Genomic DNA, 14,025 nt, shown 5'->3' with positions numbered 1-14,025 from the left:
GGGGCAACCATAGAGAGGAGCCACCGCCAAGCGCGCAGAGTGGCGCTCTTATAGCGGAAGTGGGCGTGTGCGCGACCGGAAGTAGTAGCGCGGAGGGGACGAGGGCAGCCACCGCCATGAAGCCGGCGGGGGAGGAGATGTTCCCTGAGGGAGCTGGCCCATATGTGGACCTCGATGAGGTGAGAGGGGTGTCCGGGGAGCTACTTGTGGGGCTGGGGGTGGCGGGGCCGTGGTGCCCGCTGAGCGCCCGCTTTCCCAGGCAGGGGGAAGCACGGGGCTGCTGATGGACCTGGCCGCCAACGAGAAAGCGGTGCACGCCGACTTCTTTAACGGTAAGGGCCGCCGCGTTCCGGGGTAACTGCAGGTTATCGAAACAAACCTTGCTTCCTTTCTCTTTAATCTCATGTATTTGCTGCTTCGTAGTCGCTAAAGTTCTCACCATGCTTCCCGTGAGTGCTGTAGGAGTGCTTCAGTGTTAAACGATGCAGGAGGGGGCGATACAATGTCCTGTGTCTCCTCTCCTGGAGGTTTTAAGTGATTTAGCATGGTAATCGCCACAAGAAAATATGCCTTTATCTGTTTGGATAATAAATGGCTGATGTTAAACAGTGCAAATACATCTAGAAACACGGTCAGAAGTTCCCAAACTGTCTCTGGGTGTTTCCCCTTCATAGATAATTCTTTACTCTCCTAAGGTATGCTTGTCTATGTAGCCAAAGCAAAACAAAGCTTTGTTTCTGCATTTGAAAGGTAACTATGCATATAATTATATACAGCTGCTTTTAGAGAGGAGAACAGCTATGCATTAGAATATACAACACCGTGGACTTTGTTACTAGGTGGGATTTTTTTTAATGCTTCTTATTAGACATTTCCACAGTGAGTTCCAGGTACGTTATTTGCCGTGTTATATGCCACAAACTGGTATTAATTCTGCAATAAAGTAAGTTTCTTATGTTGCTTGAGACAGAATACAGGAGAAAAAGGAAGGTTGGATATACTCAGCAGTTGTGAGGGACCCAGCTGTTGGAGCAGCATGTGCAGGAGCATTTCCATCAAGTTCTGCCATCGGGTTGTGGTGTTGTATTACATTCGTAGTTTAGGACTCCTCTAAATGAGGATTAATGCTCAGTTTATTGTGTGGCATTGTACATTGCTACACAATAGAATAAATGTTGTTTTCTTGTTTTCTGTGTTAGTTTATGCCTGATATACAAAGAAGACTCAGAGCTGAGTAGTGAAGGGTGCTTCCCAAGGATGACTACAACAGCTGGGATTAGCCAGTCACATTTCCTTAGGCTGAGAGAGAAATGTTATTAGCACCTTCACAGCAATGAAATGGTTTTTTTTTTTTAAGGAAGGGATTTTTAACAGCAAATCACAAACGTCAGTCTGCAGAATTTATGCCTGGATCCTATCACCAAAAGCTGGAATTCTGCAGGAGTGTTTACATTGGAGACTTGCTGCATGCGTAAAGCTAGGACTTGTGCTGGAGCCTGGGAATCGTGGTTGATCCACTCTGAATGTGATGGATGCTTTATATGTTTATAAACGTGCCTCCTTTCAAGCTTTGCTTTTATGAATTTAATTACAGAGCTTGCATTGTTTTATTCTGTGTATGATAGAGAACTTATGCCTGGGTCTGCCTTTCTTTCCTCACCGTCTTTTCCCACCCTGATACTGTGCTTCTAGGAACTGATTGTGTGATAACTCTCATTCACTTAACCTTTATTTCTGTATTTAATCCAAATAGTTCAAAACTGTGCTTGTGGAGTATGTGCATTTGTAACAGCTGAAACTTTGAAGGTTAATTTTACCTTGTCTTGTTTTTCTGACCAGATTTTGAAGATCTCTTTGATGACGATGACATCCAGTGAACTTAGGTTGTCCTGCTATGCAGTGCTGAGATGTGGATTTTTCCTCTAGGATTGCCTGTGGTGTCTACTATTTATTAAAGTAATGAAAACAGGAAAAATCCCAGGGGGAGTGAGGGGGGCACACCTGTATAAGCTGCTTGGGGAATATGAAAACCAGATGGTTAAAGATAACTAAGGAGGGAATTGTGCCCTGTTATTCCTAGGAAGCTGTGTTTAGATTTTTCTTAAAATTTTACTTGCTGATGTGCTCTTTCAATAAAAGACTAACAAAAACCAGCTCTCTGGGATGTTCTTTGAAATAGTGCTGTGTTCTGAGCTCCCTTAGAGAATTATTTTTGTATTAAATCATTCACTGTTACTTTTGGATATCGTATAAAGACACAGCGGGGCATATTGCTGCTAGAAAAGTGGTGTTCTTCCCACAGTACAGGACTATCAAGGGCTGAAGTGGCTGCTTGTTCTGGATAGCTTGACTCTTGTTTGCCAGTTGCACTAAGAGTGCCTTGTCTCCTGTTTTAGGATAGATACTCAGCTACTGTCAGTACTTAACTCTTCATCTAGGAAGCACAGGAATAAAAAGTAGTAATTTTATCTTGATATTTTATGCAGAGAAACATTCTGGCACTGGGCCGTGGGAATGCTTGGCTTTCAAAATGAAATGTAATTCTTGAACTTGTACTCTATAGGAAGAAAATAATTTTAGGACTCTTTTCTCCTGCAGTAGGTAATGTAATTATTTGTACTTCTAGGTAGAGTGTGTATGAATCAGTCTGTTAGGTATTAACTCAGATTTTGACTCAGGTTTTCCGAACACTTTCAGAAATGCTTGTTTATGCACCCTTCAGTGAGCAAAGTGAATCTCAGAATGAAAGGAGCAGGTGGGTTTTAGTTATTTCAGAGTGAAGAGTAATCCTGTCTCATATTTAGCGCTGTCTGTATTCCATAAATTGACCACAAAAATAATGCTGTGACTGATCTTCCTTTATAGACCTTTTACTGACATTTCACCTGGAGTGAAACCTTTTCCTCTCATACTCCTTTCACACATTTTTCCTTGGATTTGCCTTAAGAGAGATCTTAAGTGTAACAGTAAGTATGCTAGCCCCAGAGCTTAAAAATGTCAGCACAGTAGAAGCAGTAGGACTGAGTGTCCCTTGATTGTGTTCCTGTGGATTTCTCAACGTACTGTTTCATCATGCAGTGTACATTAAATCGGCATTCTGGCATTTACCCTCTTTAGTGTCTGACACCCTCACTATCAGAAGGATGTTGAGATTCTGGAGCGTCTTCAGAGAAGAGCCACAAGGATGGTGAGGGCTCTGGAGAACAAGCCTGATGAGGAGCGGCTGAGGGAACTGGGCTTGTTTAGCCTGGAGAAGAGAAGGCTGAGGGGAGACCTCATCACCACCTACAACTGCCTCAAGGGAGCTTGTAGAGAGGTGGGTGCTGGGCTCTTCTCCCAGGTGTTGGGTGATAGAACAAGGGGAAATGGCACCAAGCTGTGCCAAGGGAGGTTCAGGTTAGAGCTAAGGAGGAAGTTCTTTACTGAGAGGGTCGTCAGAGGCTGGAACAGGCTGCCCAGGGAGGTGGTGGAGTCACCATCCCTGGATGTGTTTAAAGAGCGGGTAGACGAGGTATTTAGGGATATGGTTTAGGGGGTAGACAGGAGCGGTTGGACATGATGATCTCAGAGGGCTTTTCCAACCAAGCGATTCTGTGATTCTGTGATTACAGTGCATCCCTGAAGGAACGCTCTTGCTGAGGCAGCCTCCTTTTCCATTTCAGTGCTTGCTTTGCTTCGACGCAGGGTTTCCAGCTTTCCTCATTGAAACCAATGTAAACATTTGCACGGAGTGGTAGCAGCTGCATTTGGGCTGTTTCTAGCTTTGGTGCTGTGCTTTCTTCAGGCTACACTGAGAACTGAGCTGCTGCCAGCAAATGGGAGCTGCGTTCTGGGCAGGTGCAAAAGGTGAAATAGATTGAAGAAGCCACTCTTGCCTCCTCTGTTCTTTGAGCTGCCTTCTCTTGCTGATGCCCAGATTCCTCACCTTTGGTTTGGAATAATTCCTTGCCTTTGTTTTATACAGACTTCTCCTTTTCGTGTGCCTGCCTTAAGTCTGATCACAGCAGCAGGAGTATATTCTATGATACAAATCCATCTTGAATAGTTGCTCTTCAGTTTTAAAAAGAAGGTAGGACTAGAATACCACTTATAAAGCCTCAGTGAAGCATTGGTGAGTAGCTCTACTTTGTAATGTCTGGTTTGATCCAAACAGGGAACCTGTCTTCCTGAAACCAGGCAGAGAGCAAACAATGCTCAGCACAGCCTAAAACTCGGAGTTTTCATATATGTTGTAGCTGTCTGGAGTATAAAGTTCTCTCCTTTGCAATGTGATTGGGTGAGGAGTGTGTATATAGCTTCCTCTTCTGAAGAGGGCTGTCATGAGGAGATGTAATTTGTTTGGGTCCCTTCTGAGACAGCGTTAATATGGAAAGGCTAATCTGAAGAACAAAATGCCCTTCAGCTTTAAATTGTTTCTGTGTTACCATTTGTCAGGCTAATTAGTCTGTGAGCAATCAGCCTGCTGTCAGGAAATAATCACAAGGTGTCAGAATCTCTAATAAAAATTGATTTAAAGGGTGTTTTCCCGCCTTGGCCATTTCACTTACTGAGCTTTGATCTCTTGTGGAGATTGACACCACTCATAATAGGTGTTTGAGTGAAGGAACAAGCCAGTTCTAGCAACACTTTGCACACATTTAGAGTGATGTATATTACCTTATAAGTTGCTGGGTACTGCTCTGTATCTCAATGTCCAAGTAAAGGCTGTAGTCTGAATAGGTTTATGGAGGTACTGAGGGTAGTGTTGTGAACTGTCCTGCTGACTTCAGTGGGCCAGCTGGCAATGTAGAAAGCTGACCTGCCTGAGTCTTGGCAACAAGAGCTCCTGGATGCTAAAATGCCTTAGAAGGGGCACAGCCAGTTGTGCAGCACAGATAACAAGAAATGGCTTCAAAACACTTAAATGTCAGCCTGTTCCCTCCGATACTCTCACCAGGCCAGTTCCCTGTGTGCAGGAAACTGCTAGCTGTCACAGTATATTCTTAGGAATCTATTTGGAGCTGAAAATAATCAAGTCATTGTGAGGGAGATAAAGTTGCCATGCTAAAAAACTGGCTGTTATCTGTGTATAATATTTCTGCAGTACCTTTTGTGAGCTGGCTCCCAGGTTAGCAGAGAATCCAGTGCTTCACTGCTCCTGCTGTGAGCAAGAGCAGGCAGGCTCAGACCTGGTGTGGTGGTAATGGGTTTTCCTTGGTTCTTTTGGGTTTGAGGTTTCTTTTCTTGGTTAACTTCCAGGGAATGAAAAGAAAAGGTTTTCCTTTCAGTATATTACTTCAGTAATTGAAGTGGAAGGTATTTTGCTCAATAAAGAAGGAATTGATTTAGATGAATAATGGAGTTCTTCCTGCTTCCCCAGGGTGTTGGAAGCTGCCAGGCGTCTTCCTGCTCTCAATGTACAGTTGTTCAGCACATGAAAACAGGCCAGGCAGATGACAGTGCTGCCCTGTTCTCTGAGTTCCTCAGTTGGTGATGGGGCTGGAGTGAGAGTGTCGCATCAGGGCTCTTTTGGGAAAGCACTAGTACAAAGCAAGTCAGAGAATCACAATGTCAGGAGTGGGAAGGGACCTGGAAAGCTCCCCCAGTGCAACCCCTGCCAGAGCAGGATCACCAGAGCAGTCACACAGGAACACGGCCAGGGCTTTGGGTGTCTGCAGACAAGGAGACTCCACAACCTCTCTGGGCAGCCTGGGCCATGCTCTCAAAAGTCAGTCCTGGGCAGCAGGGATGGCTTTAAGGACAAGGATTTACCTCCATGGTTTTTCTTCCACGTTAATTTTTTCAGTTTGCCTTCTGCTGCAGTTGGTCTTTGCCAAGTGGCAGAGTCGAAATCCTAATCCAAATTATAATCCTTTTCTCAAGCTACAACAGGGAGTTCAGACCAGAGGAATGGAGGAGCAGAGCCTTCTAAAGCTTTTAAAATTGGCAAATAGTACCTTTTTGGTGAATTTTTTTTTCTTATTTATGGAAAAGTCAGTTTGCATGTAGCAAGTTTGCAGTAAGCTCTAACTTTAGCTGTGTTCACAGCACCTTGTCTGCAGATGTGACATGTATGTACAAGCCATGTGGAATACTGGGTGAATCCATGTAAACTTACAACTTCAGAGGGAAAAGCCCCTGCTTTGTGTGTTGTGAATAAACAGACATGCAGCTGAGAATGCCACGAACATGGTGAGTGACAGCAAGGGAATGAGTATCAACAGGGCAATGTGACCAAGCATCCCTGGGACAGACAGGAGCTGCCCCTACCAGCGGAGTCTGAGTCCCCCTGGCCCAGCAGAGGATGCCTCTGTGAGGACAGTCATAGAGGGGACTCCTGCTCCTGCACAGTGACTGTCCGTCCTGCCTGACACTTTGCTGTGTGCCCCCGCTGCTGGTTCCCTGTAGGGCTTACTAAGCAGTGTGTTGCTGCGGTGTTTTGGTCTCCTACGGCTGTGTTGGAGGGAGCTGTGTGTGAAGGGGTCTGTTGGTTCACATCCCCAGTCCTTCCCTGCCTGACTGTAAGGGATTTGGAGAGGGGCTTCAAGTGGGATCTCTTTCTCTGCCTCCCTCCCTGATGCCTCTCCATAAAGCTGTCCTGCAGATTACCTTGTGGGTGGGAATCCTCCAATATACCACATAGGAAGAAAGAGATGTTTAATGCTTCCATTTCATGGAGAAGAAAGCTTTCATTCCCCTTGAATTGGCTGGAGAGTAACAAACTGCACATGCAGGTAAGGAGGTCACACAACTGTCCTCAAAGAGCAAGGATGTTATGCTGGGCTGGTCTCCTGGGATGAGGCTAAGGGTGGGTTTGCTGCTTTACAGTCCCATGGCAGACCCAGTTTTTTCATCATGTACCGGTATGTAGTACAGACAGCATAAAAACACGTGGCAGCCTTGCTCCCAGGCTTGGTATGCTCAGGATTGGTTTCCTCCAGAGTATTTGAAAGGGTAAACTTTAAATCTGATGGCATTTCCTGAATGGAAGTACAATGGCTGATTAGCTAAATTTAGGGGTTTATCCTAATCTAATTGCCTTCTCCCATGCTGAAAAGCCTCAAGTGAGTTTATACTTCACAAATAAATACTATACAAGTCTAGCAAACAATTTATCTCTTTCTTGTAGCTCTTCATGCTTTAGTGCAGCTGCTGTTTGTATTCCAATTAATTACTGGCACAAGTGATTACACGGGGTTGAGGCACAATTAGGCTGAGCCTATAATTGTGTTGAAAAGGGCCACGGATGCTTTCACAGATGGTTTCCCTGCTGGATGGGGCTGGCCAGTCTCTCCAGCTGTAGCCACACTATTTGTCCCTAATTGCTAGTGCAGTGACTGAAATCTTTCACGGGGGGGTGTTCTTGCTTTTTGCCTTCAAGAGAGCTGCTGCTTGTCCGCTGTCTTTGAGCGGCCATAGAGGGAGGGAAGAGTTGGACACAGCTGTCAAGATCAAAGGAGCCCAGTGCTCTCTTTATAACCTGTCCTAATGATGAAGTGGCAAGTAAGACCTCATTCTTGGTGTCTTCATCATATTGGTTGCCATCTACTATGGGCTGCTGGCAATGTTTATGCCCAGAAGCATCCCATTTGTGTGCCTGCAGCAGGATGTTGGTTTCTAAAGGGAAAACCCCCCATTTAAACCTGCCACAGCCAGAGTGAGGCCTAGCTTTGTACCTGGCATCCGTTGTCAGGGTTGGTTTAAAAAAACCCAAACAACCCCAAACATTTAAATGTGTTGGAGAGCAGGTGATTCTGTGCCTTTTCAGTATGCCAGTGTCATTCTTGGCTCCTTCATTATGAGGTAATTGTATGTTCAAAGCACCGTGTAGTCCTTGGGAGCTAGCCCAGGCCTCATGAGTATGTGCCTATTTTGCCTAGGTTTTCCCATCCCACAGGCTTATGAAGCATGGAGGGAGAGTAAAACTGCAGCAATTCACTAATGGAAAAAGGATGGGTTCATTAGGAACATCCCTGAGCTTGTACCCCAGGGTTTCCTTACCCTCCCAAGCCATATTTGCAGCAGCACAGGGCCAGCAAGGTGCCCTGCAGCTCCCTGCCCTTGGGCTACTGCAGCCAGCCTGGCTGTTTGCCCCTGGCATAGCAGAGCCAGGGAGGTGGGGGGTGATAACAATACCATGTGCAGGGGTTTGGGTAGTTCCTAGGCTATCAAGATTCCCTGGGGTCTTGTCTGGTGGGGTATTTGCTGGCCATACTCAGCCTGGTTTTGGCTGGTTGAGACCCCCCCATGCAGACACCTGCAGGGACTGGGCAGCTTCGGGGGGTAACAGCAGAGGTGCTGAGGGCAGCTTCAGGACTCACTCCTGGCTGCAGTGGGGCAGAGGGCTCCCCATCTGTGGCAGATACACCCACCCTGCTAAAGACCTGAGAAAGACCCAACAAAAGCAGCCACAAAGTTTCTAGCCCTGTTCGTGCCAGGCCTGCTCCCCCTCACAGCTCCTGTCTGGTCCACACACTGGGGGCAAAAGGCGGGAAAGTTGGGGTCCTCAGCCAAGAGGGGGCTGACATGACCATGTACTGACCACAGATCACATTTGACTGGGGTCTGAATGGGGCCCTGTGGGAGGGCACACTTGAATTGGTCCTCACAGCAGTGGGTGTGTGGTCAGAGACTCTCCCCTTGAATTGGGACGCCACTTAAGGTAACTTCTCAAGATGGAGAGCCCTCCCTCTTTAGGTGAATGAGTGCACATTTGGGATTATTTGGCCTAAAACATAAGAATTCCCAAGTCGTCCTTGTGTAGTAATATTTCCAACCAGCATATCGAACCTGTATTTTTTAAATGCCAGTGGCACGTTGTGGTGAATGAGGTCTTGACTGCTTAATTTCAGGTACAGATTAAAAGCTTGTTTGAGCTCGTTATTTGGGTGTGTAGCCGCTTAGGTGACACCGTTCTGCCCCGCGGCTGGGCTTGCCTGGCTGATGGGGTAAGTCTCTGTCAGGAGCATTTGCCCCAGGGGTGAGCTGTGAGGGGGCAGATTGCTGTTCCTGGGGATGTAGAGTGGCTTTTTGGGTGGGTGGTGGCTTAAACTGGGATTCAGTGCTTGCTACAGAGGTAAGCGTGTGTGTCTCTCTAGCTGAGCTCTTTAGAGCAACAATTTTGCACAGATTTGAGTTGAAAGACTGCAGAAACAGTCCAGATCCCTAAAGGGAGGGTTTTGGTCCCTGTTTTCATGCAGCAGGGCCTTGCCTTGTTCACAGTGTGCTGTCTGGGCTACCTGGAGGGCTGCTCTGTTGTCTGGTGGGTTTTGAGGTACCTGAGGTGATACAGACACCTTGTGTGGAGCATCCTCATCATGAATGCTGGGAGGAAGATGGTCTCTGCACTCACATCCTGGTGAAGCTGCATTTCAGTATTTATGTCTGTGACAAGGGGGGAAAGCCAGAACACAGAAAGCCTTAATGGTTTTCTTTAAAACTTCCCAGGTGCTTTGTCTTCTTATGTTTACAGGGGTTGCTTTCTTGATGAGTTAGCACCTAGTTAGCATAGAAAGGGCATGCTATTGGCAAGCAGGCAATCTCTGCTTGATCAGGGTTTTGGCCACAGTGCCCTGGAGACTGACCAGGAGTCAATGGTGACCCTGGGCCTCTCCTGGGATGCTGGTCATCTGCCATGAGATCCGACAGCACCCACAAGCATCCCAAATGGGGTGAATTGTGGTGTGGAGCAATACAGAGGCCTAGTGACCACATGGGGTTCAATGAGACTTTCCCATAGGGGCCAGCATGACCCAAGTTTTTAATACGTGCCACATTTCACAGCATCCCAGAATGTCAGGAGTTGGAAGGGACCTGGAAAGCTCCCCCAGTGCAACCCCTGCCAGAGCAGGATCACCAGAGCAGTCACACAGGAACACGGCCAGGGCTTTGGGTGTCTGCAGACAAGGAGACTCCACAACCTCTCTGGGCAGCCTGGGCCATGCTCTGCCACCCTCACCCTCACAAAGTTTGGCCTCATCTTCAGCTTGAACCTCCTGTGCTCCAGCTTGGGACCATTGCCCCTTGTCCTGGCATTGGCCATCCCAGAGCAGAGCCTGGCTCCTTCCTCCTGACACTGCCCTTTCCCAATGGATCCCCAGGAATGAGGGCACCCCTCAGTCTCCTCTGCTCCAAGCTCAAGAGCCCCAGCTCCCTCAGCCGCTCCTCAGCAGGAGATGCTCCACTCCCTCCTCATCTTTGTGGCCCTGCTGGACTCTTTCAAGCAGTTCCTGTCCTTCTTGACCTGAGGGCCCAGAACTGGACACAAGATTGCAGCTGTGGTGTGAGCAGGGCAGAGCAGAGGGGCAGGAGAACCTCTCTGACCCACATTTCTCACACTACAGTCGTGGTGACTTGAGGTGGGAGATGCTGTGGCCTGGGTGGATGTATCACTCTGGGTCACACTGGTGCTGGGCCATTGCTGGGGCTGGTACGATATCCTGGGCTCTGCCCTGGCCTACAGCCCACGGCATCAGGTGTGTGTGGCAGTGTGAAAAGCCACGTTGAAGCCTCTGAGACCTGGCGTATGGGTTACAACTCTAAGTATGTTTGCTCCTGCTGCGTGACAGCAAAGAAAGGAGTAATTTGTTACGGCTGCCTCTTGGGAACTAGTCTTTAAATTAGTATTTCCTCCTAGTGTTTATCCCAAATGCCTCTTAGCACTTTGGTTGTTTCCATTTTCCCTGCCTTCAGAAAATCCACCTGAAAACATTTGAAAAAAAATACTGCAAGAGCGCTGAGTTGCTCCTTTCATTTTAAGCCTCTTATGCCATTTGATACAGCAACTGCTGCATTTTAAATCTCCTTTTGTTGAGTTTGTGTGGTTTGTTGGGTTTTATTGTTCTTTTCCCTGTTCCCTTCCCATTAGTTCACACGACAGGAGCAGGGTTTTTCCCTTGGAGGCCAAGAGAACGCCCATTTCTTCAAACCCTTCCCAACGATGGATACAAAAGTGCAGGAGCATTCTCATTGAAAGAGTTTTTTATTGTTGCTATTATTTGTGATGTGGTAATTCACTGGAGTGTGGAAAATGCTGCTGTTGGAAGTAATTTCAGGTGAAGCTTTTAATGCTGTTTTTTGCCTGTGATAACGCATTAGCTCTGATCTGTGTTTGCTTGTTCTGAAGCTTAATATGGGAGTCGTCTTTAACTGTATCTGAGAAGCCATCAAATCCTCTTTTAGCTAAAAGTCAAGCAAGCTCCTTGGAGAGCAGTTTTGATGGGATTGCTACTAATCCCAGCCTTAATACTCTTCCCCCACTGAGCGAACCTTGCCGAGAGCTGGGGTGGGTGCTGGGGCTGTTGATCCCCTCCTCCTGGGAGGTGGCACCACCTGAAGCTCTGCCCAGCCGCTGTCCCAGCCATTGCTAATGGCACATGTACGGTGTGGTCGCTAGCAATCAACTTCTGAGTGCGTTTGGGAGCTCTTCAGAGGGGAGAGGGGCCAGGACGCTGCGGCTGACACCTCTGTGACCACCTCAGGAGCTGCATGGTCAATGGGCAGCTTTGCTGCGTAGCCTCGCTGGCATTCATAAGGCTTTTCAGATAAATCAAGAGAGAAGATCCCTGACCTAACCAAGCGTGTTGTCTATATTAGAGGTAATGAAAGGGGGTAGATATAACAGGAAAATCAAAGGATTAAAATCAATTGCAGTTTATAATCTGAATATATTAAAAATCCCTAGAGAAGGGAGACGACAAACCATGGGTGGAAGCCAAAGGCCCTAATTGGACAGGGTTATGGTGGAAAAAATGGGAACGCTTGTTCCAGCTGCAAACAAGAGCAGAGGTGGCTTTCATGAGTAGTTTTCTCTTCTACTCAAATTTTTAGATGCTGGCTAAAGCGTGTGCCGTTGCTTTAAATGAAATTAGGTGTTTAAAAAAGGGAAATTTAGAATTTGATGTTTAAATGTAGCCAACTTTTCTCTCAGTGCTTTTAATTTTAACAAAAAGGCTAGGCCAGCTTGAGAGCTACTCTTTCAGGATGTGGCAGGAGTGGTGTTTGACTTTGGGCCCAGGGTTCCCCAAGGAGAACAAGAGCAGAGGTAGGAGTGACCTCCCAGGGAGTCACTCACGTGTAACCTCACTGATTTCAGCGGAGATAGGGCCCGCCCTTGGCAATCGTTGCCCACGCAAAAGGCAGTTTTCTGATAAATACAGCATAGCTATAGCTCCAGCGTCCCAGAACACCGTCTGGGGTTAAGCCACCTCATCCTCTCCCATGCAGCACCTCTCACTTTAGTGCTCATCCGGATCTGGGTACAGGAGGAAGCCCATGAAAGTGGAATCATTGATGTTGTCGGCGTAGACGCCGTTGTTGTCCCCCTCCCCGTACACCTGAAGCCAGACCTCATCCCCAGCACTGAGGTGCAGCAGGACGGAGCCGCTGGCCTGGTCGACGTTGTTCTTCTGGAACTGGTCGTAGGTGAAGACCACCGCCTTGTCCTTCTTGTAGAGGCTGACCTTGACGTCCGACAGGTAGACCGTCAGGTGGTAGGCAAAGTAGTACGTGCCAGGGATGTTGCAGAAGAACTTGCCGGTGCTGGCATCGTAGTGCTTCTGCTCGTTGTAGAAGATCTTGGTGAAGCGAATGGGAACGTTGGGGTGGGGGGCTCGCTCCGTCAGCCCCACGCTGAAGGCAGAGCGGTGGACGAAGGCACCTTCGCCCTTCTCCCCCTTCTGCCCTGGGTATCCGGGAAATCCTCTCGGCCCTTCGTGCCCTGGTGTTCCTATTTCACCTTGGTCGCCTTTGGGTCCTTGCACGCCTAAGGGACAGAGTGGGGACAGGGAATTGTTGGCGCTGTGCTGGCACAGCTACCCACTGGCCAACAACACAGAGCGGGATGTGGCATGAGGGTCTGCTTGGCAGCGTGGAGCAAGGGATGTCCCTGAGGAAATGACCTCAACACTGCCCCCCGTGAGCTTAGACAGGGAGGAAAGCCCACTCATCCCCCGTGGCTGTGTGCAGAGCTGCCGAGGACAGCACGTCTGAAAAACCATCATTAACTGGAAAAATAACCACCAGACCAAACTCTTTGGCTCAGGTTGTGGGGTCTCCATCCCTGGAGGTATTCAAAAGCCACCTGGACACAGGTTGAGCATGGACTCACCAGATGTGAGACCTGCAGGGACTGGGCCTGGGGTCTGGGGCTGCCCACGGGTACCCTCTGCTCCTCACCAACCTTCCTCTCCTTTCTCTCCCTTTAGTCCATCTTTTCCGTCTTTGCCGTCCCGGCCAGGGAGCCCGTTGTGGCCAGGGTAGCCAGGTGCTCCTCCCATCCAGTTGGCGCATGGCGTTTTGGGATCAGGCTGGACATCGTCAACGGCCACCACTGTGTAACGAGGGGCCAGCAGCAGCAGCGAGCAAAGGAGAAAGCCTGCCAGGCCTCTCATCTTTGGTTCCTGATGTGGACAATCACTCTGTTAACTTTAAAGGGCAATAGGAAAAAAAAATTTAAAAAAAGTGAAGAAAACCCCACCCCTGAATAGCAGAGAGGCACAAAAGACTCAAGTTTGAATCAACACGTCCAAAGGAAAGCAATTCTGCTCGCCCCAAGGGCCCCTCCACATCCAGCATGGTGCTGGCATGAGCTTCGTGACCCAGGAAGGGATGGGGCTCCTGGGAGCAGCGTGGACCTCAGCCTGGGAGCACATCCAGCACGGAGAGCAGCCAAGGCCAGAGTTACTCCCCGGGGCTCTTTGCGTGGGCGCAGACGTGGCTGGGGACGGAGCACGGCAGATGCTGAGGGATCCATAGCTGATTTCTTCGATAAGCTCTGCTCAATTAGCCACGACGTGCTTGACTTCTGCCCGGCTGAGTGAGCGGCTGGTTGAAAGGATGGGTCTGGCAGAGCCTTTCCCAAAACCTCCGAAGCCTTTAGGCTGAGCAGGTAGGTGGTTTATACCTGTACCTGTATCTGCTAACCTGGGTCTATCGAACATGAACAGAAACTACAGCTGGGCTTTCCATCTCCTCTGAGATGGAGCAACCATATGAAATTATGAAGCTGTTGTTTTCCTAGCCAAATTATGTTTTTTTGATAATGGG

At 48.2% G+C, this 14,025-nt stretch overlaps 1 protein-coding gene across 1 annotated transcript; it reads right to left on the bottom strand.

Annotated features, from left to right (window-relative positions):
- Positions 1–12,215: 12,215 nt before the first annotated feature.
- LOC104533178 (adiponectin-like) lies at positions 12,216–13,370 on the bottom strand. The gene is made up of 2 exons (XM_010187745.1): positions 13,160–13,370; positions 12,216–12,742 (listed from the first exon to the last, which is right to left on the bottom strand). The coding sequence occupies exons 1-2, from the start codon at positions 13,368–13,370 to the stop codon at positions 12,216–12,218; spliced, it is 738 nt and encodes a 245-aa protein (XP_010186047.1).
- Between the last annotated feature and the right edge of the window lie 655 nt (positions 13,371–14,025).

Source organism: Mesitornis unicolor, unplaced genomic scaffold (genome assembly GCF_000695765.1).
Source record: "Mesitornis unicolor isolate BGI_N332 unplaced genomic scaffold, ASM69576v1 scaffold9247, whole genome shotgun sequence".
NCBI lineage: Eukaryota > Metazoa > Chordata > Aves > Mesitornithiformes > Mesitornithidae > Mesitornis > Mesitornis unicolor.
This window is presented reverse-complemented; position numbering and strand designations above follow the sequence as displayed.